We start from the raw sequence: 25036 nt of genomic DNA, 5'->3' as shown, positions 1-25036 counted from the left end.
TCCTGCAAATGTTTACTTATGTTCTACACTTCATTTTTCAGAGTGGTCTAATTGACATCAGACATTTGTGCACACGAAGTTAAATAAATGCATGACTACTATCACTAGCACAGGGGATCAAACACTAAAGCCCTTATGCAGTTATATATATTCAAGTGAGTAGCTAAGAAGTTACAGCTTGTCAGCTGAGCTCTGGTACTTGGCTTGTGCATGTTCTTACTGTGCAAGAGCACAACTCCACTCTGACACAAGTGGTGGAGGAGAGATCTAAGCACGAGCATCTCCCAGGGCAGCTGATATACATCAAGAGCGGGAACATGCACAGTGGTGACAGCTCAACAGCAAGCAGCATCTCAGCAAAGGTCAGCAGAGACGTGCTGCCAAACCTCTGAACCCTCCTTCTTCAAACCCACCTTTCAAAGGTCACCACTGCAAGTGATGGGAGGACTTGCGCAGGGGTTGAGCAATGTTTTCTATTTTAGCTCAAGGAGCTGCACAAATCTCGTTGTAAGCTTTGGGAATGGACCTGTAGATCCCTTGAAAAATAAATCTTTATTTTATCTCAGCACAGCCTCTTTCAAGAAAGAGCAACACTCAAAAGATTTGCACAGCTGAAGTGATAACTGAAATTCCCCCGAAACATTTACTCAAACAGAGTGAAACCTTGACTAACAGGAAAAAAATTTAAAAGACTATATAAAAACCTTTTTCTTTACAAATGACTTTTTGTTGATTCTCTGCTGACCCAAATTTGAGAAATGCCATGCAAACTAATTTATTTTAGTGTTGAACGTGTTATAGAAATATGTCAGCTTGTCTGCGTATCCTTCATCTATGAAGGCAAAACCAATTCTTCAGAAACAAAGGCATGACATGAGTTTTATTTAACAAGCCATACTGAAGAGGAAGGATGACAGTGTTACTCAGCACTTTGTTGATAAGAGAGGTGTACGTGCTGAAAGAGAAGCTCTTTGTGCCTTCCAACAAAAGGCCTCAAAGGACATAAAACAATAAACAAGCCTGACAGCACTCAGGTCTGACAGAGTGCTGAATAAGCCTGAGTTGTGTGAATCACAATAGCTCATTTGTTAGAAACACAGAGGTGCACTCAGAGAGAGAAAACAAAAAAATTATTCTTGGCACCATCAGGGAGCACACACCAGTCTGTAATAGTATCAATCTCTTAACATATTTGTTTAAAAAAAGGCTTTGCAAAGGACAGGAGATTTGAAGAGAGGTTGCTCCAAAACACTCATCATCGATCCTGGGAAGGACTTACCTTGGTCTGAACTGCACAGGAGGATGTGATATTCTAAGAATCACATGAAACTGAACTGTTCAGTTCTGATGTTCCCGTCAAGAGAAGGATCGGGACCTGCTGGAGTGAGTTCAGAAGAGGACATGATGATGATTAGAGAGGGCTGGAGCACCTCCGCTATAGAGATAGGCTGAGAGATATTGCATTATTCAGCCTGGAGAAGGCTCCAGGGAGACCCTAAGAGTCCCTTTGAGTAGCTAAAGAGGCTCCAAGACAGCTGGAATGGGGTTTTTAACAAGGACATGGAGTGACAGGGCAAGGGGCATCAGCTTCAGACAGACAGAGGGAAGATTTAAATTAGGAATTAGGAAGGAATTCTTTCCTGTGAGGGTGGTGAGACACTGGCACGTGTCTCTCAGAGAAGCTGTGTCTGTTTCATCACTGGACGTGTTTAGGGCCAGGTTGGATGGGGCTTTGAGCAACCCAGTCTAGTCGGTGTCATGTCCACCAAAGGCAAGAGGCTTGGAACTAGATCATCTTTCATGCCCCTTCCAACACAAACCAGTCTGTGATTCTGATTCTATGATTATGCACTGCAGGAACTGAAATGGGGAAATTATTATCATCAGTAATTTTAAGCACCAGACAAAATAATTTTGTTCATCTCTGAACTTATCCCAAATTTTGACAGAATTTTCAAAAAAACCTCAGTGGGAAGGTTTAGGACAGGTGACGAATGTAATGTAATCTAAACCTACCCTTCTTCAGTTGAAGACCATTTCCCCTTGTCCCACCACTATTTGCCCATGTGAAAAGTCTCTCTTCAGCCTTCTTGAAAGTCCCTTTTAGGTACTGGAAGACACTCTAAGGTCTTGTACAGCTGTGTTGTCCTAGCAGGCATGGTGGCTGCTGGAGTGGAAATGGAAACCCTGGCTTTGGAAGGCGTTCCTGGTGTCGCTTGTGCCCGTGCTGCTGTTACGCTCAGGAGCTGCAGCACAGCCCCGGGAAATGTGTCAGGGCGGAAAGCTGGCGCTGGCTTTCACCTTCCCCTCTGCTCTGCTGGGTGTAACCACTAGATGGGGCGTGGCACTCGCCCTACAAACTCCCCGTACCGGGATGCTCCCTTACGGGACCCCAAGGGCAGCTCCAGCACTGAACACATCCCGCGTTGCTCCCGCAGAAAGCATCCAGGCAGAACACAGCGCTGACCTTCACTCTTCCACTGCAGCCTATAAACTGCTCCACCAGCTCTGGGGCTGTGTGCCCTCCTTTCCACCTCAATGTACACAACATTATTTACCCCTGTCAGATTCCAGGTCCAAAACTGAAAATGTCCAGCGGCTGCTCCCACAGAAAAGGTGCCAGGCTAGAAGGCTACTGCTTGCTTTTTCTTTCCTCATGCAGGCTGAAAACCGCACCAGAAACAGTGGGGCCATGCTCTTTCCTTCTCACTTAAATGTGCCATCCTGTCTTTTTAATAGCAAGCAACTAATCTAGAAAACTGTAAATATTTATGGATTACACCCATACAAAAGGTTCCAGGACAGAAAACCCTTGCTGGCCTTCACTCTCCTATTGCAGTCTGTAAATTGCTACAATTTTTGTTCAACTGCACTACCGGCACGGGCTAGGATCCCAGGTGAAATCATCCCGTACCGCGAGTTGCTTGAAACAGTGAAAAAAATGGGATTGTACACTTAAATTAGGAGCGCAAGTACATAGCTCCAGTGTCAGTGCTGCAGTTTGTAAGATGCACAGGGAAAGAGCTGGCTTCAGCAGGCTCTTTCTGATTTGTCACCTATTGCTTTAGAGTTGTCACCAAGTATTTTGAGTATCTGAGTTTATTTGGTGGTGTGATGCATTTAGCTGGCTAGGCAAGTTTATATTCCCATCTGGATGCGCTATTGAAAGGCTGCATGGGGAAGGATACGGCCAGGAACAGCTGTTCTGTCACCTTTTGTGCTGGAGCAGTCACCAGGCATTTTCAGTTTTGGAGTTCTATCTCTGTTGAAGTCAGAGGGTGTGATGGTACACTTAGCTGGCTAAGCAAGCATGTAGCTTTTAGTGTTGGTGCTGTTGCTGAAAAGCTACAGGGGAAAAAGCAAAAGGCAGTAAGACCTTTCTGGGAGCGCTCGCCAGATATTTTCAGTTTTGGCTCTGTATTTAGGAATAGGTGCAGGGTGTCATGGCGCATTTAGGGTCTTCATCTTGACTTTGTAGCCTTACAGCAGGTTCAGGTGATAGTGATGATTAGGTGTTAAGGACAGAGATCTGGTTTGGGTGGAACTAGAAAATGGGCTGTCAATAGCAATAGCCCTCAGGGCTGACCACTTCTTTGGTGTAAGCCTTAGCTGGCAGCTGGCCATTTTCTGGTTGGCTGTGGTCACCTCCATGGTTAGGTGTTAGAGCAGAGACAGAACTCTGGTTTTGTGGCTTCGGATGGGAATGCCGAGGAAAACTGAGACCTAACAGCAGCTTTTGGCCTGGGCAGTTCTGCATGCATTTAGTTTATCTTTGCTTGTCTATGCATTTTCACCACACCCACGGACACCACTCCCAATTCCCAACAGTCCCAGGATGGCTGGGGACATTTCAAGGGCTGTGCATCACTGCTCATTAATTACTAGGTAATCATCCAGACACTATAATCCCAAGATGATAATATTCCAGCACATCTTGTTAGTGTGGTTCACTAGTCCTGGAGAAGACCTTACTGCAGAATCGTCCTCAAACCAGCTCTGCTTTGGTCTGTGGTTGGAGGGCCTCATTCCCACCTGCTCAAGAGAGTACTGAGCTATATAGCTGGGCTCGTTCTTTTATTCACTCAGGAACAGCAATTTTTATTAGTTCTTATGGAGCCTGAACTACAGTCAGAAGGGTGCAACATAACAGTGTGCTCCAGGATTTTAATAAGTGTACATCTGGCATTGACAGAAGCATGTATAAATATTCTCCTTGTACTGCAGCACTAGTACCCAGAAAAACTGGTTGTAGACTGGAAGGTGACATGGGCCACTTCTTGGTGTATTCAGTTTTTCCTTAAGCATCAGTGGCTCAAAGCATTTGCTTTTAGCATTGATTGAACAGTGTTCACTGTTTTAAGAGAGAGATCATTTGTTCCTTTCAGAGTCAGGCACACAGAAAATTAGAGCAATTACTAATATGAGTGAAGGGAATGGATCTTGGTTATACAATTAAAGGCACTTTATTTAAAAATAAATATGCATTTTAAAAAATGCAGGTTTGGACTACACCTAGACTTATCCTCTTATTCCACTTGTCGCTGCAAAGGTTTGATATGTTTCTTGGCTACAAAAATGTAAAGCCCCTATTTAATAATATGCTGCCTCCATAGACATGGTCTTCAGTGTAAGGGCTCCCCACGTTCAGTCATGCAGTTACATTTGAGGATTTCTAAGAACACTGAATACAAATTATATACCAAAGCATTTCTTTGCTAATTTATGGAAATACTTTTTTGCCATGTGGCCTTATTTTTAGGAACTCAGCAGCTAGGAATGCTTAAAAATTTCTGAGATTTACTCAGGCAAATAGAGAGAGACTGGAACACTGCTGCTTCTGCTCATTTTCTTTTCCTCCTAGGAGAAGACCAGAATAATGAGTTTACACAGAAGTCTGCAAATAATGTAATATGGCTTCAAGCTCTGGTCATGTCTTCAACATCCCTTCTACTGAAATGTCCTCCCTCATGAGATAGAAGACAGAGCCCTCTTCTTGTGCTTGAGTCCTTAAATGTCTCTTTTAAAGGACACAGTGCAGAGGAGTGCTAAGGAGAGCAGAATTTGTCAGTCAGCAGAGGTGAAATTCCTGATGCAACTAGTAGTGAGGCTGAGGTTGCTGTTCCTAGTTGGCACATACACACACACACCACAGATACACATAAATGCATGGTCACCACACAGATCTTCTACACAGACACACAGATCACTCCCATGGATCCCAAAAGGCATCAACAACTATCAGGGCTGTGTACCACCTAAAGCGATTCTCCTAGAAATTGCAAGGTCCTTAAGGGAACAACCTGCAGCGTGATCTTACTGGCTGGAAAAAGTGAGATGGGCACACAAAGTGGTATGATCTGCAGAGTCTTTGGTCCCTGGTCACTGGAAGAATGACTGGCTCTTCAGAAAAACGAGGAGGAATACAAAAGACTTATTTGTGCAGCCTGAAGAGTCACTCTTAAAGCCTTCTCCAGCATTCTTTTCCCTCCAGATTATTTAAATCAAGTTCTGCCCCTTGCAGAATTACAGCAGACAACACAGCAGGTGCATGTGACTTGAAACTGCATGTGGCAGTTGCTTCACATCACCAGAACAAAACCTATAAGCCTTTGTTAGATTAAATAACATTCCTGAAAAATGCCTTGTACTAAATGGAAATCTTGAAGTTGCAATGCCTGTCTTGGTGCTATTACTTATACATTGTTAAAAGAGTGGAGGTCTTAACATGCAAAAAGGGATCACCTCACTTTATACAAGATCTCTCCTGTCTTTGAACTACCAATTGTGCTGAATCTCTGGCAGCACATAAGACCATGTTAGCTAGTTCTCAGGTTATCCATTAAGTGATCTGGTCTTTGCAGTGTTTACAGTTTGAAGTTTCATGATCAAGATGCCTGGTTACCTGCATGGTGTAGTCCCCTTGTCTTATTTGTTTCTTAGGACCTTGCAGCTGGGGAACAGTTACCCACAGGTTCTTGTTCCAACTGTTTTCTAGCTGATGGTAGAGAGTGAGCAGATCTTCCCTGGCTCGTGCACCAACTACAGCCTCAGCCTGAGCAGGTCTTGTGAAATATCTTTTGGCAAGGATCACAGGTTCATTAAGGCTGGAAAACACTTCTGAGATCATCGAGTCCAACCTCTGACAGGCCACTACCTTGTCAAATAGAACATAGCATAAAGTGCCACATCAAGTTGTTTCTGGAATACCTCCAGGGATGGTGACTCCACCACTTTCCTGAACAGTTCATTCCAATGTTTAACAATCCTTTGCACAAAGAAATTCCTCTTGATGTCCAGCCTGAATCTCCCCTGGCACAACTTGGGCCATTTCTTCTCATCCCATTGCTGATTGCCTGGGAGAGGAGATCAACCAGGAGATCAACCCCCACTGGCTACAACCTTCTCTCAGGCAGCTGTAGAGAATGAGGAGGTCTCCCATGAGCCTTGTTTGCTCCAGGCTGAACAACCCCAGCTCTCAGCCACTCCTCACAGGACTTACCCTGTAGACCCTTCCCCAGCTCTATTGCCCTTTTCTAGGCATGCTTCAGCAACACAATGTCCTTCCTGAGCTGAGGGGCCCAGAACTGAGTTGACTGAAATAAGTAAAAGCAGCAATATTTTGGGGGTATCAATCTCAGTTTCCTAAGATTGCAAACTCTTGCTTTGACTGGTAGAGTTTGGATGTTTCTGAAAGGGTATAACCAGAGGATTCCATAAATAGGAGGAGGTTTGAGCGTGGGGGCTCCTGTCCTTCTCTCTTTAAAAAACAAAAAAATGTAAAACCCCAGATGAGGGCCTTTAACTACAAGGAGTGGGAAATTATTCAGAACCTCAGTCTGGAGTGAACTGATTAATTTTCTTTGTATCAGAACACAAAATTTGAGATGATAACATTTCAAAAAGGAAGCTCACAAGTAGCTGTCTTTATTTTAACTCCATTACTGTCTGGGTGCTTTAAAGCCTGGTGAGTCAGTCTGCCCATGTTGACCTAAAGTGCAGAACAATATGAATAAAGGAGCAAGGAAAACAGTGAAGACAGGAAAGTTTTCTACTAAAGTAAAAATTAATTTTACTCTTTAAAAGGCTCACTGTCACACATTTTTGTCCTTTGGGATCAAATGGAATACACCTTCATTGTTTCTCATGGTAAAGGTCTGTAACAATCAAATCTTAGCATTGACTATGTCATTTTTTTTCAAGATTTTGAGCTAATTCAGAATGTTAGCAACATAATTACTGCATAAAATTTGCCTTCATCATAGATTATTTGGTATTTTGCTTTATGATAAATGATTTTTTATATCAAGTTGTTCATTTAAATACAGTAATATTCACTAATAATTAGATTAACTAAACCAATAAGTAGCAATAATAATTGTTTGCACTGTTCCTGTACTCTGCTTGACTTTATTTATTCTTCTCGTTTCATGGCCCTTTGGATTCTCTTGCAGGCTTCCTGTTTCTGTCATTTCTGAAGAAAGAATGATGACTGGTTCTGATTGTCTTTGCAGATCTTTTTTAAACCTTCTTTTGTTTAGCCTGCCCTGCTAGATTTACACTCTCTTATTTTCATCATTTAGACACAGTAGGCATTTTTCAAGGATGTCTGTATACATTACATTACTTTATAGATAAAGAAAAATGGTTGGTATTTCAAGCATTTCATGATATATAGGGCTGTAATACTTAATTTTTCAGAAGCAGAACTAAAACGTATTCAATAAATATGGTGCTGAAAGCTCAGCAGTTAATTTACTAACAGTCTTTCTGTAAATGAGGCCTTTCAGGTACTGAATAGTTTATGGTTTGCTCTTCTCAATAGAACAGTGTTACAACATTTAACATTACCTGATCCTTATTACTACAGGAAATGAGTAATATCAGAAAACTCTTCCATCCATTCAACATGAAACGATACAGAATACTCTACCAACCACACTGTGGCCTCTTACCAGAGAACGCTGTGAGAAATACTTTCACTTGCAAACCTAAAAGCTTGCAGAAAAGGATATGCCTTGGAAAAATAGAAGGCTGCATGGGCAAATTTAACCAAAGTATGTAAACTTTAAGACATGCACAACACTTTTCAGAGATATGTTTGGCTTTTCAAAACATAACGTTTCATCACAGTGCATTTGATGAATGTGTTGTGGGAAAGCATACATCAGATTATAATTTCCTGAGAAAATATAGCCTGGGACTGTTGTGAGAGTGTTTGCCTAAGTCAGATGGAAGCTGGGGCTCTACATCCACCTCTCTCAGGTACAGAAATCAGGCAATAAAACAGGCATTGTACTGTGTGGGGTGTGGTGGATTGTCTGTATGTTACCTCAGGTGAAGGCACGAGTTAGAAAGTATTTACAGTCCTTGCTATGCAGTGTTACGCAAATATAAAGTGAAGCCATAGAGCAGAAATGAGTAATTATATATTACTCACTCTTCTGGAAAATCCAAGGCTTCACTGCTATAAGCTGCTCATGTTTCTCATTAACTTCCTGCTGATTCTCTAACAAAAAAGAAAACAGGCATGACTTAGATCTTAGGCCTTAGACTGACCAAGAGTTTGAATGTCTCAGCTCCACATTCAGACTATGCAGCATTCTGCATGCCAGGTGGATATTGTCCAACTGCTTTATTTTCTAATTTGTGACTGTATCTATTGCCTAGACTCTGCACATATAGATATGCTGGGCATTTTTGGACAGTGTAGGAATATTTGACAAGGCCTACACAAGATAATTGGGGTATTGTATATGACTAGTCACAGCTTCACAGAATGCTCTGTTAGAGCAATGTACATGCTAAACACTGAAATACTCATAGAAAATGACTGGATTCAGCTTTGGCTGAAAAACTTCACATTGCCCTGGCCTCTGTGTGTGCCCAGCTGGAAAGAGAAAAGAAGGCAAGTGCATTTAGTCTGATAAAATGGATTAGCAAATTCAATTTTATTTGAAAGAAATTTAACTTGTGAAAAACATGTTTTCAATGCAACTCCAAACATCACTTTGACTCATCTAGAGAAAGAATGGAGAGGGGGGAAGAAGTATGTGTATATAAAATAGCTTAATAACAGAGCTAATGCAGTAACTTTCTGAAGTCTGGATGGTGTGAGTTGAAGACATTGATTTTCTGCTGTCCAAAAGGGACGTGGCATGATTCTACTTAGAGAATCAAGCATAGGTCTGTATTTGCATTGCTGTGGTCTTGAAGCTGACACTGTTCCTCATTTCCTTAAATTTCTAGCCAAACTACAATATCCAGTTACATCTTTCGTTATGCCAATACAAAGTGGGTCCACAGACTGGTTTAAGATTTCCAGTGTCAAGGAATTTTCTGTGTGTCTTTCTTGTAACTGCTGCTTAGTGTGAGGTTCATTATCTCTCCATGTTAAATACTGATCTCTGCACTTCTAGATTTATCTTCTCTGGCTCCTAGTTTCTTAATAATACAACTCAAAATTTCTTCTCTTTCCCTTTCTACCAAAGACACCTGGAATAGTGTCCTCTTTGCACGGGGATCTTAAGAATGATGCCTGTCTTGGTACTGATGTCTTCTTATTGCAACATTGCTTCAATGCAAAGAGGTCCTCTGGGATCAGTAATTACACTGAATTACTTCAATAGCTTGTTTCCAGAGAAACATGTGCTTTTTAATTGTTCGGAACATAGTTTCTTCCAGAGTTTCGGTTTTTCAAATGCTTTATCTTTTTCTTTTCCATGTCTGGTTTTTGACAAGAAAGCTCTCTTACCATCCCTTTGAAGGTACACTGCACTTAAATAAAGAGTGAGCCTCTGGAGCAATTTACACCAGGACCCTGGGATTGTTTGCTATTCCCTCCTCCCTCCTTAATTCTTTTTGCCTGTTACTTAGTACCTGTGCTCTTAAGGTAAGAGATGAGGTCTGAGGCAAATATCTGTGACATACTGTTAACTGTCTTCTGACATCATTTCAACTAATGCAAGCAGCTTCCTTCACAGTGTGACTGCCCTCATGGCACACACACACACACTCACACCACTCAGCATTATCACTGTAAGGCTACGTCATTCTGGGAAGCTTTGTGTCATATTTCTCACTAATAACATAGTGGGAATAGTAGCTCCCATAGCTCCAGCAACATCTGGGGTAGTTTCCTTTGTGTCCCAGCTTGGTCATCAGAAAGGTTTTAGGAAAGATGAGTGAGTAACCTGGTTAGGCATGGGTAGTTTTAAACATCAGCTATGCTGATGGAAAGAATAATTTAATGTATTATTAAATTTATTATTTAGTAATAAATAAGTGTGGCTGAATCATTAGCTAGAAGGTTGAAAGAACTTATTTTACCATTAAAGCTGAAATTGGCAGAATCTGGCTTTTAACAGGTACACATCAATTTCTACACCACATTACTAGTCTTCATTTCCTCCTCATACTCTTTACCACTGAAATAACTTCATGCCCTCTCTGCATTGCTCACACCTTTTTCCTTGCCCCCAGCTCTTTTTCATGTTCCTAATTACTGCTGGAGTATACTCAGCTTGCTCTTCCTATTCAACCTCTGTTTGGTTGAGAAGACAAAGTAGAAAGGACTGTTCCTTCCCTGGGGTTACACTTACAGATTATTGTTCTTTGGCCTACCTTTTTTTTCTTCAGGCTGGCTCTTTTTTCCATTTCCTATGTAAGGTTGTGAATCCGATCCCGAATTACTATGGATTATTTTGTTTCCTTAGTAGTATTATCAAGAGTTTAGCCAACATGTCAAGGGAACTGGTTCTTCCGCTCTGTTCAGTGGTTGGGAGACCACAGTGAAGTTCTGGATCCAGTACAAGAAGGGCATTGACACACTGAAGGGAGTCCCATGGAAGATCACGGGGGGAATCCGGAACTGGGACAAACCTACGGAAGGAAACAATCTAATTTAATTCAGCCTGGAGAAACAGAGGCTATGTTGGGACATAATTTCACTCTTCCACAATGTAAAGTGGGATTATAGAGAAGAAAGAGGAAGATTCTTCCTGGAGGTGCACAGTGAAAGGGCAAGAAAAAATGGACACATGCTATAATTTGGGAAATTCTGATTTATGGAAGTGTTCACAGCATAGATGGTTAAGCATGGGAGCAGATGTCCAGAGATGATGTGGACTCTCCATTCCTCCAGATACTCAAAACATGACTTCTTTTAAGCTAGCCCTGCTTAAAATGAGAGATTTGACACATAATGTTAGTAAGTTCCTTTTTATCTATATTATTTTGTGATTCTATATATTAATTATTCTGAAACTTCTCAGATTTACTAAAATTTCCCAACAGACTTGCAAGTCATTTAAAGGGGGGAGCAGGGATCAGGGGGAAAATGTAGACTGACAGATGAGTGAACAAATGAAGTAATGCTATCAGATTCCTTTCCCTAGAAATATACTTGTCCCGACTGCTGGCAAAAATGGTAGACCACTTGTCAACACCATTCCTTGCCAAATGTTAATGTCTGCAGTAAGAAATCCAGATTACCATTACGAGTTTCCTTTAGTGCCATTTTGAATGCAGCTATAGCTGTACTGGTGTAGTTTTACCCATCCTGGCTCCCATGCAGACATGAAAAAGCAGCGTGTTATGATTATTTCTGTTGCGTGACATGTCTGCAGGACACCTTTGCAGAATAAGGAAATACTTAAGCAGTGGCAAAAACTAGCAAGTTGAAACATTTAGGAAACTTTACCCAATGACACAATAATCAAAGAGGTAAGCTTCAATGAAACATAAAGGGAGGAACCGGTTTGACTTGCAATACATCACAGAGCTATGCGAAATATGAGAGCTTTGCAAAGCTGTTGCTTGGGAGCTCAAGGAGTGTGAGAACACAGTATTGAGGAAATTGAATGTATGCAAATTTTATGCAAATAACTTTTATTAGACTGTGATTGACGCCATGGAGGAGGCGCACATTTTCAGGCCAATTTAAAAACCAGGGACAGGCTGCCAGCTTGAGATCAGCCTCTCTATTTCTTCATGCACAGACATGTGGTCAAGGATTCTTCTCGGTATTCTGTACTTGAACTGGTTTCCTATTGTGTCTTCTGAAACGTAAGTGGTCACGTCTTCTGTGTCTTTATGATAACATATTATATTGTATTTCCCACCAGCTTATTTCTTCTGGGACAATGCTATATAATAAACATGATATTTGAGACATAGGTCCTTAAATGTGTTGGCTTGGAAGTAGATGACATTGAAGGATGGTTTGGAATGGTTCTCTCCATCATAAAACTGCTGTGAAATCTAGTGTGAATGACAGAAACCTGGAACTTGAGTAGCTGAAGTGTGATGTGCATGGGTAAAGTGGCAAGGAGACTCAGGACTAGACTAACAAGTAATACCAATAATTTGGATTGATATGCACCAGCAGCACGGACAGAGCACCATGTATGGGGAGGTGCTAGAGGCCAGACAGTGGCTGGGACTGAGACCATGCTGAATGGCAAACCCAGTACAATTAGTATTCCTGTTAGCACTGTCAGTGTCCATGGCTTTATACAAACAGAAGATTTCAGCCTCAGTATTCAAAAATACACCAACATTAGAGCTTAAATGCTCTTCTCAAAAATTCTAAAGGAAAACACTATGAAAGACAGTTTAGCTTCCTCCAATACACTGTTAATTTTAATGCTTTTAATTTTGGTCTTTGAATTCCATGCAGCCTGAACTGGGCAAGTGAAAATAAAAATAAAGGCAATATGAGCTGGCAAAGGTGTGGGAGAAAAAAAGGGGAAGGATCAGATTAGAAAGAAAAGATTGCATGATTCATGTTGTGCTACAAAACCAACTTGTGAATTCTGTAATACATTGTTTGAAAAGAGTAGTTTGGGTAGCAAACAGGTGGACAGCAACAGAATTTTAGACAAACAGCAAATATGAAGGAATATTTTTCAGAGGACTACTCTGGGGAAGGAAGGCTGCCCTAATTATAGAGAGAAAAAGTATAAATAAAAAACTTCAATGGAAGAAACAAAAGAAAACAACACAGGAGAAGCATGAAAACAGAAGCATGGAAGCAGAATTGAGCATGCAGATTAGATTGAGCATTCCCTGGAATTTTCTGCAAAATGGAAAAGTAACATCACTTCTTGTGCATTTACTGGATTGACTTATGTCAGTTCTTATCCAAGAGATATTCAGAGAATGAGAAATTTAAAGATTGTGGCAACCCTTAACTAGTATTTTTGTCATGGATCCCAAGAAGACGCTAAATGTCGCTCCTCCTTGTGGGAGGCTGTAGAGGTTCAAGTACACACCTAGGTTATGGGAGGACATGCAACTGTGCTGTAGCCACTTCAGTAATTGGAGCTGTGTAAATACCTGAAATAGAGGTGCAATATCATGCTGGGTAAGACACTGCACAGAATGATGCCAGTCCCTCAGCTCAGAAAGAATTGTGAGGGGTTGAAAAGTTGACATTTGTACTTTCTTAACATATTATTTAAAACCCATTGAAAGAAATTGAAATCCTTTCATTGGTTTGAGCAAGCTTTGGATCGTGTCTTCCTTCACACCTGTGGCATTTCTGTGGTGTTTTACTCTCCTGTTTGCTCTGCCTTTCCTGCATAACTGAACTTTCTGATCTGGTCTCACAGGCAGTATGTGCTGCTGGTCCCATCAGTTGTGCGGAGCAACGCTCCACAGACGGCTTGTGTGCAGTTAGTCAATCTCAGCGAGCCTCTGTCTGTGAGTGTTGTCCTGGAATATGGCAGTGTCCAAAAGACTCTCTTCGAGGAACCCATGACAGACAATGACTTCTTCAAGTGCAGCGAGTTCAAGGTATTTCCTCTTTTGAAACTCCTGAAGAGGGGGTAGTATCTGGAAATAGTTCTGATTGCCACTCTCCTTGTCAGTGAGGAAAAGAAGACAAAGTGTTTCAAATAAGATAAACTGTTGGAAAGGCTGACAAAATAGGAAAAAAACCCGATGGATTATAGAAGGGAGCTAGAGAAAGGCTTTCCAGCTCCATTCACAGAGTCAATAGAAAAAAGCTTTATATTGTCATCACAGTTGCATGCTCCTTATGGAACTAAGTATCAAGCAAGAGAATCCGGGTGGGTCACAGTTATTCCCTTTCCCATGACTATGCAAGATCAGTACACACAAGAAAAAGAGTCCCAAGGTGAGGTCTTCCAAAATGGAGCAGGAGAAAACACTTCAGAATTAAAGGTATATGGCAGTGGCAACCTGCATGTAAGCAGGGAAATGCATAGGACAGAGCACAGCTTCAAATCCTGTTACCTGGTGATAGATTACAGGCCTTCCACAGCAGAAATTCCCAGAAATTATCTCACTGACAAAGGTGGGACTTCTCATGACTTTCCTTAAGCTATTTATGACTCAACTGACAGAATCCTACTCTAAACCCCTGGGCATCAGGGAACCTCAGCATGTCTCATTTTCCACTTTTCCTCTGGGTTTTTTTTCCTCTCCAGGTTCCTCCTGCTGCTTCTGATCCCATGGCATTCATTTCCTTCTCAGCCAGAGGTGCCACAGTCGACTTAGCTGAGAGAAGATCAGTGGCAATTCAGAATGTGGATGGTGCTGTCTTTGTCCAGACGGACAAACCCCTCTACAAGCCAGGACAAAAAGGTGAATGAAGGGTTTGAGTCAGCTAGAAAAGTGAGAAACTGAGAGCGAGGGTGGGTCAAGGTTGACAGAAACTCTTGTGGAATAAAAATCTCATCTGAGTTTCGGATCATCAAGGTTAGTGAAAAATAGAACCAATTCACAACAGTGCAACGAAGTAGTAGAATTTATGTGCTTGTACTTAGTTAATTGCATTTACAGGATCTCAGGTTCTGTCAGGTTTACTTGAGGACAGTCACATAAAAAGTATCCTTAAAAATACAGAAAATAATAGCTTAGATTTGGAGCTAATAAAGTTAATATTAAAATGAAGCAAGCACCTCATTTCCTGTCAACAGCTCTTTCTCCTTAACTGTTGATCTATTTCAAAGTGCTGATTCCATCACAACCTTTAAATGACAGTACTAGCTGTGGTGGAGTTAGCTATCTCTTTAGCATAATTATACTTCAATGCTGCACAGAATCTACATTTAGAAGAAAGAAAATCCTTCCTTCTCGATGATTTTCACATTGAACTGGTTTGTATAAACAGGTTTTTTAGGAAATGGTCCAAAGAATGGAGTCCTTCAAGAAGGATTGAAGGCAGTAAATTGCATTTATTACAGAGGTTGCTTTAGTCCAAGTGGGTAATAATTGAAGATATTTCAGCTGACATTTATTTTGGTTTTCTTTTTTCACTGGCTAAGATAATTCTTTCATGTTCTCTGGGCACTCTTTAGTTTTCCAAAAAAAGGCTGAGCAAAGCTGTGTATAGAAAATGATTTATCTCCACTAATAAAATAAATGATCGAGGCATCTACATCTGACACTTGGTGCCAGGTTGATGTTTGGACGAGACAGTCCTGGAGGTTTCTTCCAGCCTTGATTATTCTGTAATCCTTTTTTATCCTGTATCTTTTTCAGTGATGTTTCGTGTGGTCACTTTGGACAGCCAATTCAGACCTGTTCAGGAGACGGTGAGTGATGGCCAAAACTTTTCAAGTACCTTCTTGAGGTACCTCTTCACTGAGACTCTCTCACTTAGATATTGAATAAGAAGGGCCTGGAATAGGCTTCCTGATATTTTTTATATTTTGTATTTTTTGTATTTTTTATATTTGCTGTAACTCCTTACCTTCACACTCCATCATTTCCCTACCTTTGTAGAGGGCAAGGCTCTGAAAGCACTTGGGGAAATATCTCACAGCACACAGATTTTGTTGTCTCAGATATGCAGAAAAAGATAGGATATTTTTGCAGAAAAAATAAATTCACAAACTGGTTATCCTTTTTAAATTATCTCTTTAATTACAGACATGAGTTGCAAATCGTTTCCTTGGCCCAGTCTTCTCTATCCAGAAAAATCTGTTCACAGCTTTCCTTATGTTGTATCAACCTCCATTGTTAGATTACTGTTTTGATAGGTTTTTTTTTCTCCCTTTATTTCCTCTTCCAGTATCCCAGAATCATCATTGAGGTAAGACATGCAACATAAAATTAAAGCATAGGTTCCTTTGGAAAGACTATGCTTCATAATTTCCCATAGAGACAACAGCTGAGGGAGACTCGCCCAGAGCGCACCATTTAAAGCCAATGGATCTGAGGTTCAACAGTGGCAATATCCTCTCTCAAGCACCAGAGGAGCAGAAATCAGCAGAACTGGAGCTGTTAGTCTGAGATGGCATGGGGTTGCTGCTCTGCCTTTCACTGGAGTTCAAACAGGAGCATTCTGTCCAGGCTTACCTTGGGAGGACTACAGCAAATAACTGGTGAAACTGCCTCATTCTCACAGGCATAAAGAGTAGTGACTTTCTGAAATGCCATGTTCTCATGGGGATGGGCCAACAATGAATCACCTTCTACCACATTTCACGTCACTACATCTCCAAGCACTTTCTGAGAGAGGCCGGCATTACATTCCTGTTTTACAAAGGCAGTTGAGTCAGAAAGATTTATGCTACGAGTCTCATAGATAGTCAGCCTGTGTCCCGGACACAACCAATGTCCCAATCAGGAACTGCTTCTGAATGATCTGAGGCCATCTGTCAGTGTAGCTAATTCCCTGTTAAACATAAACCTAGGTTTGTTAAATCCACAAGCAGAGATGGAAAGCAAGCACATGTCATCAGCCCCAAAGCACTCTTAGCCAGTGACGCATTTAGCCATTATGTCAGAAGAGAGGCCGTGAAAGAAGAGAAGAAATGATGATAAAGGTTTCGCTACATCTCTTTCTTCCAGGACCCAGAGCAAAACAAGATCTTCCAGTGGCTGGAGGTGACATCAAAGCGTGGAATTGTCCAGCTCTCCTTTCCACTAATCCCAGAACCTATTCTGGGGTCCTACCAAATTACTGTGGAGACCAAGTCAGGAGAAAAAGAGTACCACTCCTTCAGAGTGGAGGAATACGGTAAGCAAAGGCTCACAAACTACCCTGTGCTAACAGTGAGGCTCTGCCTAAGTCAGATAAAATCTACTAGTGCAGAGTTGAAGTCCTTTGCATTCTCTGCATCATGCCTGGAAAAGAAAGACATGGAAAGAGCTGGGTGGACTGGTGCATGAGAAACAGGCCTTTCCCAGCTATGTTGTCATTATTGCTGGTGTCCTGGGATAAAAGATAAGTTGAAGAGAGCAATCTATTTGATTTTATTATTTCACTTAATCTGCTGCCTTTCTCCTTCGCTGCAACTGGATTGCATAATAATTTTTGTTCTCCAGGGCTTAACCAGTTTGAGATGTTGGCATTACTCATTTTTCTTTAAGAAAAGAGATTAAAGTGATTTATCATGGGTTTTGCTGTGACTGTTATAGTTATTAGTGTGACTATTATTTAATTTTAAAGAAGTTACTCATCTTACCACTGAAGGTTATTTTTTCTATTGCAGTATACTACAGCCAGTTCCTATTTAGGTTCTTCTTTGATCCATTTCCTCTCCCTTGTTCATGAAAATATCTTTGCTAACTGTTTTTTTTTACTGTCTTACACACACACCTGCGTATGGCATGCAATTGCTGATCAGTCATATTCACATTACCTTCTCAGTGCTGCCAAAATTTGAAGTGACAACCACTGGGCCAAAGACAATTTCTTTCTTTGATGAAGAAGTCAGGGTGAAGGTTTGTGCTTCGTAAGTATCTGAGCTGAAGACAACACAATTGTGTGCAACAAATGGTATAGGCTTTGGATGGTGTGCTGTGCTGGGAAGCAGAGATCCTGCTGCTGGTTCAGAATGTGGCTTAGAGAAATTCCTTTAGCTATGACTTTCATGGTATAAAAAAGGATAACTCTTCTCCTGCTACATAGCAGAATTAAAACTGGGGGAGTCTGTGTGTGTCCAAACCAAGCACTTCCTACTTGCTAGCTGTTGTGCTTTATTATTACAGAAAGTGAGAGTTTATCATTAAAATTGCTGGCTGTGATGTGACCCAAGTGCAAGGTGCCAGGAGCTAAAAGGGTGAATAGGGTCTTTCTGCAATATGTTCTGCCTTGTGTAAGGTACTAATGAGAAAAAGCTGCAGGGAGTGGTATCCTGAGTCCAACACCACTTTCCAGCTTCAGACCTTAAAGAATGACTGCACCAAAACAATGGTGAAGGAGGTGTTTTCCAATAAAATGGCAGAAGCAGCCTAAAAATAGTAGAAGGGAATTCTACTAGGGCTGGCTGATTCACAGCTGCTCTTCTGTCTGTGCTCTGGGTACTGTGGAGGGATTTAGAGTCTGCATTGCTCTGCAACTTTTGCAGGTCTCATGTTAAATCCACACGATTGAATTCTCATGTTTCTTCCTCTCTAGGTACACTTATGGCCAGCCAGTGCAAGGGAATGCCCAAATTAATGTGTGTCAGCAGAGATTTTATAGTCCACTGTGTAAACAAAACTGGAAAAAAACCTGTGAAGCTGTCACTGGACTGGTATGATACATAACAAGTCCTTTCTTCCTTGTCAGCTTTACTACCCAACATGTAGCACAGTATTCAGTGGCCTCATTAATTTCCAAGGGAACACCAGAGAGACAATCTCAGTGGTGTGGTTTTTCTCACTATCTCACAGGCAATGTGAAGGACCTCACTGAAAGACTGTTTTTCCCTCAGAAAGAATCAGTTGGAAGGAGGGAAGCTTATGAAACTGTAAATTTGTAATCATTTCTGAAACACTGGAGCTGTGTTCCTAACAAATCTGATCAGCAGACCTCTGCTGGGAGTCTTTGAGGACACTTGATATTAAACAAATGATTAATTTGTCCACTAGCACAGACTCAATGTGCTGTGGTCACAGAGCACAAGCATCATGCAAGATGGGTTTAAGGAGGAGCATGAGCATAGAAAAGACTAGATGGGATAAGGAGAGAAGTTTCCAGGTGCTAGAGTAAATGATATTAAAACATCATCTGGGGTGAGAGCTGGAGAATAAGAAATGTAAGGTAGGTAGGGAGTTCTTCAGAGACTCACTAATACATAATGAGGGGCAATTTTGCAAACCTTGAGAAAAACAGTTTTTCCCCTTTGTGCTACTATTTCAGCTGGGAAAGGATGGCTGCCTCAACACTGTCATCCCCATCAAAAAATTCCAGCTTTACCGCAGCTATGCCATGATGTATGCCAGCCTCAAAGTAGAAAGCATCGTCACTGAAAACGGGACAGGTAACACCAAGTGGATGTTGGGAGTAACTGATTAATGCAGATCCAACTAATGCATGGATCTTCCTGAGAGGAATCCCCTGGATCAACGTCTGTGTGGCAAACAGGCAGCAATTATGGTTCCCTTTGTGTAGCTCTCCCTCCAGAGCAACACCACTCCATACAGTTTTTCAAAAGGAACAGCTTTCTGCCTGTGTTTGATTTCTGTTTCCTGTCCTTTGTACTGGGTGTGTCTCGCAGGTATCCAGATGAAGGCCAATGACTATGTTTCAGTCAGCCAAGAAAATGACCGAGTGATGTTCAGGAATATGGATTCCTATTACAAGAGGGGACTTCCTTATCATGGTGAGGTAGGTACATGAGAGCATAGATGTAGACCCAAACTCCCTGAGGTCCGGCATGACAATCTCTGTGTTGTCCTATTTATGGCTGTCACCTGAATGTGCTCTCTGCTTCCTATGATAATGCTGCATAACAGTGACTGCACAGTTCTCTTGATACTCCTAGAGGAAAAAAGAAAATTGTGTCACACCTGGCTCATCAGGGTCTCTTTTCTGCTATAGTCAGAGGTTGCCTAAAACGTGAGTAAGTGGAAGGTCATATGAGTGGGGAAGAGGAGTCTTCAAGAAAATTCTTCAGGAATGGTTATGTCTAAACTAAAGGTAGAATTCACTCCGTGTTGCATCACACAATCCAGAGATGTTTACTTATAGCAGTATAGATGTTGGAGCACATTCCTACATCTTAGCAATCTACACGTGCAGGATAAACCAGGCACAAAAAAGGACAATGACCTGTACAGCATCATCCTGACAGGCAATGGAGGCAGTGGGTGTGCACAGATGTGTAGGAGTTGAAAGGTGTTACTGAGCTTTACAGGTTGCCTGTGGCCATTAAGTCATCTGGTTGATTTGGGTGTGTTAATCAATGTTCTTCAACAAATATTTCTCCTCCCTTTGTGACACATAGTTTATTCTGTACTGATGGGAATTTCCCACTGATGGGAATTATTCTATCATAGAACTCCTACTCCCTCAAAATACTGGGGAGCATTTGCCTCTTCAGTACATTTCAGCCTTGATTTCTACTCCCTGCAACAGTCCTCAGTGTTTAAGCGAGCATTGTCTCGTAAACAGAGCTTTTCTTTTGTTGTTGTTTTTTGGGTTTTTTCTGAACCCCTTGGGTATTCATTGTGTTCAGGTCACTGTGACAAGTGTGGATGGTGAGCCTGTTGCCAACAGCCCTGTCCTGCTGGAGCTCAATGGAGATTATCTGGCCAACTATACCACTGACAAAAATGGCACTGCTGCTTTTTCCATTGACACGTCCAACTTCTTTGATCCCAGTTTTACACTGACAGTAAGTAAACACAGGCTACAGTCTAATTCATGAATAAATACTTCATGGGAGAGAGGGTTTAGGAGGAATACCTGCAAACTCTGTGAAACTCATATGAGCAAGCACCAGTGCCTGAGAAGAGGCACACTGCACCCCAGCTGTGGTTTTGGGTTGTAGTGATCTTCAGTCCCTCCCTGCTTTTCCCTCCCCTTTTGAAGCTCTTTCTATATTCGTCTTCCTTCTCTCTATTCTGCCTGCTAGAGGACTTTCCTCAGAGACTGCACTACCTTCCCCATCTAGCCTTGGTGCGTGCCAGCAACTTTCACTGCTGCTGACTGCTTCCCTGCATTTCTGCTGGCACAAACTCGTGCCTGTTATCATCACATGGTCTTCTCATATTGTCATTCCTTTGTTCTGATGTGATGGAAAGAGCTGAGAAAAAGTGTGTCATTTAGAACAATGACATTCTAATTCAGTGTTAAGTCCCAGCAGTTTATGCAACTGGTCTTAAGCCTAAAAAAAACCCCAGAAATAACTCCCCTACTGCAATGTGCCACAGGTATTTGGATGCCCAAAGGTGTCTAGAAGGCCACCCAATCTGCATTGGTAAAACACAAATTTTTCACACCAGTTTTTGCTCATGGCTTTAACAGCCTCACAAAATCAGTTTCCCAACAGAATATTTGACAGAAAAGATGCCTTTGCCTCTCACTTGCCTTGCATTTTCTTTTTTTCCACGCTGTTGATTCCACATATATGGTTTTCTGTGCCATAGGTCAAACAGGTACCACATGAATGTGAAGACTTTATCTGGGGGATTGATAATGAGCCCAAAGCCTCGTTCCTCATCCGGCGTTTCTACTCACGGACCAACAGCTTTCTGAAAATTGAGCCAGTGACAGAGGAGCTCAGCTGTGGCCAGCAGAGAACCATCAATGTTCACTATGTCCTGAACAGAGAAGGCTACAACAATGCCACACACACAAACTTCTACTATGTAGTAAGTCCTGATGTTACTCCTGAAACACCTTTTTTCACGTTCTCTCATGCACTATATAAGGCAGAAATCTCGCAATCTGACAGTGGCTATGGATCATGGCTCAGCCTGATGGCCTTCAAGGCTTCTCAGAACAATACTCAAAATCAATGATTTCATGGTGGAAGGGAGAAGGTGCTTTTGATCCCCTTTCATGAGATTTTTCTATTCCCAGGTGATGACACAAGGAAAAATTACTCTCAGTGGCAAAAAGCAAGTCAGCATTTCTGGTGGTAAGTTCCAGACCATATTACTACTTGTACTTCAGAGCATAGTAAGTTTTGCAAGTGATGAAAGCAAAGAACTGTGGCTAAATCAGGTACTAGTTCCTAAATCCCATGACCTGTTACTGCTCACAGGATCATTTTCTTTTGCTGCAGCATCTAGCCAACCTCCCATATCATAATCACTTTTATCTTGTTAATAGAAAGACATTTTGTTGTGATCAAACACAGGGAATGCAACCTTCATCTGTTTTATTATGTTATTTTATAATGCCAAGGAGTATTTATGGTCTCACAGTTATTGTGTGACATCCTAGTCTTCACCAACGAGAATAATAAAACGTTTTAAAGTTTGGAATAATAGATGTCCCATTTGAAAAGGATATTTGGCAGTCAACTCTTGAAATTCATTGCCCTTTCAGAAGTCTCCAAATACCCACAAATGACAGTGATCCTGACCTTCATTCTTTCATTGTTAAAATAACTTTTCTTGCAGAACCTGGTCTATTTGCACACTTCAGGAGGTGGCTTAAGTAAGCTTCTCTCCATATATAGGATTTGTTTCATATTTACCGTCTTTGGTCTTAAGCTTAATTGCCTGTCCATGCACTTGTTGTTTTCATCCATGTAGAGAAGAATTTCATATTTCTTCGTGTTAAGAGAACTCTCCTGTAACTCAGGATATTGCTCTACCTCCTCTGGTGTAGGAGATTCTAGTTTTGAGACCCAAAGGCAATAATATGCACTTCTCATACCAATTGTGTACAGATTTCCATGTTTAACTTCTTCCCAGCGTAGACCTCTCTCTGCAAAGCACCCTGGTCTCAGCATCCTCCAGTTTGTATCTGTTATCTCATTGAAGGGAGCTGTCCCTCAGCCTCTGAGAGACGAAGTTTTCAATATCCAATTCTCTGGGTTTTAAAGGTGCTTGTAGGTTATGAATAAATACGTGGTCCTTCCACCAAAGCTGAGGTTTGTCTAAGCTCTTTTGCTGGCTTGTTCCTCCCTGATCCATGTTCCTTCCACAGCTTCCAGAGGTACATTCTCCATCACACTGACTGTCACTGAGAAACTTGCCCCTAGTGCCAGATTGCTGCTCTACACGGTGCATCCTCATGGAGAAATAGTGGCTGACAGCTCCAGGATACACAGTGATATATGCTTCAAAAACAAGGTGGAAACCTTTGCTTTCTTATTAAGGGATATATCAGGGTTTGGCTGAAAAATGGTCAGGAAATGATCTCATCAAGAGCCCTCGACTGGGGATGGCATTTAGGAATGGAAAAGGTACAGGTATGTCTGGGGTCCTGAGAAGCTGTCCCTGGAATTGACACGTATGATCAGGCTCAGACAAAACTCTCTGCATAGTGGGGAGAGAAGGATGGCTGGGGCGGGGGGTTATGTGAATTTGTACAAACGGATCCAGAAGGGACATCTAGCGGTAGGAGCTTTGTCCTACAGAGAATAGCGAGTGCCGATGAAAGGTGAGATTTAGACCTCTGTGCCAATCCGATTCACCTAATTTCTGGGGTGGTTGTCTTGGATTTGCTAATTTCCAGGTCCAGCTCAAGTTCTCTGAGGAGCAGGGTTTCCCGGGCTCTAAAGTTGGACTCCACCTGGAAGCTGCTGCCAACTCCCACTGTGCCCTGCGAGCAATTCAGAGCGTCCTTCTTCGGTCTGGGCAAGAGTTATCTGCTGAGAGTGTAAGCCACATCCTAAACCCTATGTTCTTTTGAGCTAGGAACAACCGACTTCCCACCTGTGACGTCTCTGCTGCTGACTGTATTTTTATTTTTCCTTTGGAAACAGACATCTGTGATTAAAGGAAGGTCTAAGGCAATTGTACACTTTGAAGACAGAAACTGATAGCACAACACTGCTTTTGGGAAGCATGGCAGTGTAACATATACCCCAAGAATATGCCTTATGTAAATCCTTGACAGCATATTTCCTCACTGTGGAGTGATTATGTCAAAACTGCATTTTTACAGCTCAGATAGACCTTGGGCCCAGAACAAAAGCTGTAGATGACAGCTATGTGACACATGGAGTGTATCTCCATGCTTTCTGCTCAAGTTCACTCCACAAAACCATTGCAGCTCAGACGGAGGAGAGTACAGTTCAGTCCAAATTGCTTATTCATCTCTAGGTTGGCATCACTAGTTAAGCCCACCAAAGTCTACAGGACTGCTCAGGGACCACCATAAGCTTTGAATATCTGTGATTTTGCACCTGCTTGAGACCTTCCTTGTGCTTACACTAGTCATTCTGACTTCCAGGTGTACTACCAGCTTGGTCACGGTGATTTATATGGCTATTACTACAATGGGCTCAACCTGGAAGATGACAGGCCACAGCAGTGTACCCCATCCAAAACCATCTTTTCTGATGGCTTGTACTTTGAACCTGTGAATGTCAGTCGTGATGGAGATGTCTACAGGATTTTCAGGGTATGTGGTCAGTGTGGGAGGGATTCCAGAAGAATTCATCTGCATTAGCATTCAACTTTCTCAGGTGGTGGCTCTTACTGCTGAGAGAAGGCAGCTGATGCCTGAAACTGCCTAAAGCCTCCAATCACACAATTTCTTTCCTTTTTTCCTCATCACTTACTCAGGAGGTCTGAAAATCACTGCTAGAAAATCACTGGGTTGCTGCCCATGGTTCAGTAGACATTTCCAAAGCAGGACCATGGTCTTGGCTTATGACTCCAGGCATTTCTTGTAAAGATCTGCATCTGTGATGCAGGCCACTTGGTCCCTGATACACTGGACTCCGCCGCCCACTGGCCCTGTGCCCTAAGACATGAGGCCAACATCAGACTCATCATCACTGCTCTTTGCAGAACACAAGGTGTCACTGCTCCATAAGAAATACACAGAGGTTGGCGAGGTAGAGCTGAGACATTCAAGGCCGAAAAAATGGGATGAGGGAGGGGAGAAATGAAGAAAAATAATCAGTGATATGCACTAGCAGCTAGTGAATGCCCTGCGTGATCTGATAGATTCTTTCACATTTAGGATATGGGTCTGAAAGTGTTCACCAACTCTGCACTACGGAAACCAGTTCTGTGCAATGAAGAGAGATCAGATATGGAAAATTACCCTTCTCACTATTATGATGCCAATCTCAAGAGCTCAGGTAAAAAAAGTTCATTCTGTATCTCCAGTCGCAGTCTACCCGACCTTTAAAATTGTTGCTTGTTTAAAATAACAGACAGTATA

The 25036-nt window shown here is 41.9% G+C and overlaps 1 protein-coding gene across 1 annotated transcript in view; it reads left to right on the top strand.

The window, feature by feature from the left end:
• The first annotated feature begins 11983 nt into the window (after nt 1–11983).
• Nucleotides 11984–25036, top strand: part of LOC136284991 (ovostatin-like) — a 29203-nt gene continuing 16150 nt past the window's right edge. The window contains exons 1-17 of the mRNA XM_066175552.1: nt 11984–12063; nt 13611–13794; nt 14451–14607; nt 15508–15560; nt 16040–16060; nt 16822–16990; nt 17624–17708; nt 18374–18491; nt 19100–19220; nt 19458–19567; nt 20418–20576; nt 21331–21555; nt 21767–21824; nt 22844–22989; nt 23375–23518; nt 24095–24265; nt 24833–24962. Of these exons, the coding sequence (XP_066031649.1) occupies nt 11999–12063; nt 13611–13794; nt 14451–14607; nt 15508–15560; nt 16040–16060; nt 16822–16990; nt 17624–17708; nt 18374–18491; nt 19100–19220; nt 19458–19567; nt 20418–20576; nt 21331–21555; nt 21767–21824; nt 22844–22989; nt 23375–23518; nt 24095–24265; nt 24833–24962 (2116 nt within the window). The 5' untranslated portion in view covers nt 11984–11998. The remainder of the gene's footprint in view (nt 12064–13610; nt 13795–14450; nt 14608–15507; nt 15561–16039; nt 16061–16821; nt 16991–17623; nt 17709–18373; nt 18492–19099; nt 19221–19457; nt 19568–20417; nt 20577–21330; nt 21556–21766; nt 21825–22843; nt 22990–23374; nt 23519–24094; nt 24266–24832; nt 24963–25036) is intronic.

The sequence above is a fragment of the Chamaea fasciata genome, unplaced genomic scaffold (assembly GCF_029207755.1).
Source record: "Chamaea fasciata isolate MVZ Bird 193981 ecotype frontalis unplaced genomic scaffold, bChaFas1.0.hap1 SCAF_2, whole genome shotgun sequence".
Classification (NCBI taxonomy): Eukaryota; Metazoa; Chordata; class Aves; order Passeriformes; family Sylviidae; genus Chamaea; species Chamaea fasciata.
The sequence above is the reverse complement of the archived record's forward strand: the minus strand, read 5'-3'. Positions and strand labels throughout refer to the sequence as shown.